Genomic DNA, 4,317 nt, shown 5'->3' on the forward strand with positions numbered 1-4,317 from the left:
TAACAGGAGGGCATCTCGGAATTAAGAAAACATTGAGTCACCTACAACAAATATTTTACTGGATAGGTATGAGGCGAGATGTGGAAGAATGGTGCAGAACATGCAGTACACGTAGTGCTAAAAGGAGACCCAAGCATAAAGGACGCCCACCTTATGAAGAGTTGCCTGAGAATGTGTCAGAGTTTGTGAAAGTGTTATTGGAAAAAATGGATGATATTCACCATCAAGTGCGTTCAAACTTGAAAACGTCTGCTGATTCGATGAAGTTATCTTATGATAAGAGATCTACTGAAGTCAGCTTTGAACCAGGAGACAAGGTGTGGTTGTATAATCCCAGGAAGACCAAAGGGAAGTCTCCTAAGTTGTATTCTCCATGGGAAGGCTTATATGACATAGTGGATCATCTCTCAGGCGTGACTTTCCGGATAAAATATAGTCGGCGAGGTAAGGCAAAAGTGGTGCATGCCAACAGGCTTTGACGTTATCACGGTCCAGGACATTTCAGTTGGGATGAAGTGAACAACAGAGCAAATGACGCTGCTGAAGACATGTCACCTGAAAAAGCCACTGTCGAAGAAGAAACTCTACTCAGTTTTGAGAAGGGAAACAGTGAAGCTCTTGATGAAGTTACTACCACTGAGGTGACTGTTATCGACGATAGGACATTTCCTGATGAAGCAGATGAACCCCATATGAAGCAGAAGCCAACGAGACGGAGACTAGTACGGAAGAAGTTACGTCCCGTAAAATTAAGAGACTTTGTTGAATTGTAATTTTGTGTTTGTAATTCTGTACATTTAATCAAGTTATTGTTAATTGTTATTGGTTTAATGTAAGTGTCTATTGTTCGGGACGAACAATACTAAGGAGGGGCAGTGCTGCGTCAGCAAGGTCATGTGACTAGTATCACGCCACGTCCTTCTCGAACCTTCATGAATGCTCTAGCGTTTACTAGATATGTGTTAGTCTTGTATATATAAGACGGTCACAACGTGACGGAATAGTGTGTGTAATTGTACTGAGTATTGTTGAGTCGAGCACGAGCACGTGAGACGTTCGTTGAGAATTATAGCGTTTGTTATAGAGCGACTGTTGAAATTAAGTGTATCGTAAAGTTGTATTCGGAAAGAATAAACCAGTTTTATTTAAGAAAGGACTTGTGTCGCTAAAGTTTCGTCGTAACGAATTTACGGAAAATTAACTAACGAACGGAGACGTAACAGTATTTTAGGTATACAATTTCAGTAGTTCGAACACAGATACGACGCACGTGGTCACAGTAATTTCCAAAAACAAGGTCAGTGGAAACATCGTACATGGCAGTTCTTGTAACTTTAGCTGTGATCAAAATATCCTGAGTACAGTTTAAAGTTGAGGGTTATCTGTTGACTCTCACTGTTGATTGGTAAACGTTTCAGACTGCTAGTAAACAAACTTGATGGCAAGAATCAGATTATAACTTTTATGAAAATTTACCCAAAGTGACAAAGTCAGAGCGAAAGTAATTTGTCTTTAGAAACTATAATTATAGGTAGAAATATAGTTTAAAAAAAGTACATACTGTGTGAGTTTAAGTCGTGTTGAATTTCTTATGTTCTGGCAAGATGCCTGAAAAAAATACTAGATGGTTGTGAGTAATCGCTTCCACTGGAAAACATTAACATTAATTTGAGCTTCCGACTAACAGAATAGTTTCTTAAGCAATAACCTATATTTTTTATCTATTCAACCAACATTGTCAGTGATATCGTTTTTAAACCATACGTCAGAAACTAAATACCACCTAGACTCAGTGATAAGTTTAAGGGATTATGACGCTAAAATTTGGGCTCGATTCCTGCGGTGAGCAAATCCCAGATAGCCCTTTGTGGAATTTTGCACTTAGTAACTAAAAACCAAACGTAAAAACTATACATTAGGAATTAATTTTATATATTAAAAGCTTTTTCAACGAATACAAACCAACATCCCAAGAGCGCCAGTTCCAGCACCTATATCAACTATTTTCGACTCTTTATCCAGTCCAAGGTTATCAAGAGTTTCTGCAGTCAGTTTGGCACCGATGTGTTCGGCACTAGCCATATACTAAACAGGTAACAAAAACAAAGAAATGCATTAACAATGGACAGTTGTGATAGGGTCTGTTGTGATATCTATGTATCAAGATGACACATCAAGAACATAAGTATATATCACCGTAAAAATATTTTACCAAAGTAAGATTACATGCCGAGTTAACAACATATCTTTATCATTTTACATAAAATGTATTTAATTAATCTTCAAAACATTACGTTTAAAACGGTATACACATACTACGTAAGTAATTTATTTTACGTTCCAATATTTACATTATTTTAGTTTTGTTTATTCGTTTGTTTATTTGTAATTAAGCACAAAGCTACACAATGGGCTATCTGTGCTCTGCCCACCACGGGTATCGAAACCCGGATTCTAGCGTTGTAAGTCCGCTGTGTTACTGGGGGGCATTATTTTAGTTCTAATTCATGAAACATTTAGCCATAGGGAAACATAATGAAGAACGACAGCGTAGTTTGTTGGTTTTTAATTAAGCACAAAGCCACACAATGGGCTATCTGTGCTAACAGCATAGTATAAACACCTGAAGTGCAGTGTATTGTGACGAACTTAGGTAGAACTTGCACTCTATCTAAAACTATTTATTTGTATATATTTTTATAGAAGTTTATTGCTAATAATACGAAGAATAATATCAACAAATTCACGTTTTAATTTTTCCCTCGTACATTGACAAACTATTTCCCGTTTCAGTAATTCGGTGATTTTAATAAAAAGCACAACTAATTTGATCAACGGCTACACTTAATATTAAGTTAAAGCATATTTTAAAGCGATTTTATTTTTGCTTTTCACACTAGTCATTCGAACATCATAATTAAAATTGTACCTTGTTAAAAAAAATTATAAGAAGACAAGTTTATTCTAAATCTTACCCCGAAATAACGAACGAAATTTTTTAGTTTCTCAACTCTTGAACAGATACATATTGTACATATTTTACGTCTTTGCTACATCTGTATTTGAGACGTAACAAAGGTCACCCTTCCAATAATCTGTAAAGGCAAACTTGTTCTATGCTACTAGTTACGAGGAAAAAACAAATTATTATACAATATATCTACGAGTTACACGAACAAATGTGGTAGATTTCTGGAGCAAGCCAGCTCAAAATATTTTATATACTTACTTCATCGTAAACAGGAGCAACGCTCGTATAACTCTTTAAGGTCTCTTCGTATTCCTTGTCCTGACATAACTTGTTGATAAAGTGCTTCCCTATATGGATGTCCGGACAAGTTGACTTCGTATCAGAGTCAGACATTTTCCACCTTGCATTGTGTTATATGGAAAATAAATAAGCAAGTTTTTTAATATCTATAATTCACTTTTACTTCGACAAATTTGATATCAGATCGAAGGACTAAAACTACGGATTATATTCATACTTAGTTTAATAGGGTACATTAGTATACCATAGTTTCTCTAAAAATAACGAAAGCTGGCGTTTTTATATTATTACTATATCTTCAGATGAACGTGTCCAATGTGATCAAACATCCTTACCAAATGCTATCTTCTATTTATACCTTTTGGTTGAAATCGATGAAGTGAGACTGGTGGATATGTTCGCAGAGTTTTTGACAATTTCAAGTGATGACGTACGTAGTTAACGATATCGATGTATTTGACGTGTCACGTGCTCAACCCTCCAATCAGAAGTACGTAATTACCACTATTTAAATGTGTTTAAACTTTACGTATAGACGAACTCTTTATTTTTTCTTATGAAATCTCAAAACAAACGAAATTTTTGAAATGACTGAGTTAAGAGTTGAGGATGTTACAAAGATTGTGTTACCTTGTCATTTCTTCATTTCTACAAGACAATTCTCTAAAACAATTACTGCATTTTATAATTATTTTCCGAAAAATAGGAATCAAAATATTCTACACTCTTGCTTCTTTAAAAAAACAAACTCTTAAGTCATTTCGTGAATCAAACATTTAAAACAACAATTAAACAATTTAATTCGGATAATCTTCGCTCGTTTTATCTTTGATGCTATTGCCTGCCTGCATTGAAAGTGATTGGTCTCTACGTGAAGTTAATCAATTTCTGTGTTTACATTTTGGGAAACCAAAACATGAATCCTTTAAATTTCAAATATAGCCTTGATAACCTTGTTAAGGAATTTGTTATCTTTTTTAAGCTCTATAAAACGAACACACAAAGAAAACACTCTTTCAGTTATTCTATCAATCTTATTACTCATT

At 34.8% G+C, this 4,317-nt stretch overlaps 1 protein-coding gene across 2 annotated transcripts in view; it reads right to left on the bottom strand.

The window, feature by feature from the left end:
* Positions 1-3,762, bottom strand: part of LOC106465832 (malonyl-[acyl-carrier protein] O-methyltransferase-like) — a 14,282-nt gene extending 10,520 nt beyond the window's left edge. Inside the window, exons 1-3 of one of the 2 annotated variants that reach the window (XM_013926070.2) lie at positions 3,630-3,762; positions 3,230-3,371; positions 1,963-2,085 (exon numbers count right to left, since the gene is read on the bottom strand). In XM_013926070.2, the coding sequence (XP_013781524.1) occupies positions 1,963-2,085; positions 3,230-3,364 (258 nt within the window). In that variant the 5' untranslated portion in view covers positions 3,365-3,371; positions 3,630-3,762. Of the gene's footprint in view, positions 1-1,962; positions 2,086-3,229; positions 3,372-3,606 lie in introns of both variants that reach the window. The other variant, XM_022393781.1, reaches the window with a different exon arrangement.
* Positions 3,763-4,317: the final 555 nt, after the last annotated feature.

This window comes from Limulus polyphemus, unplaced genomic scaffold, assembly GCF_000517525.1.
Source record: "Limulus polyphemus unplaced genomic scaffold, Limulus_polyphemus-2.1.2 Scaffold2065, whole genome shotgun sequence".
NCBI lineage: Eukaryota > Metazoa > Arthropoda > Merostomata > Xiphosura > Limulidae > Limulus > Limulus polyphemus.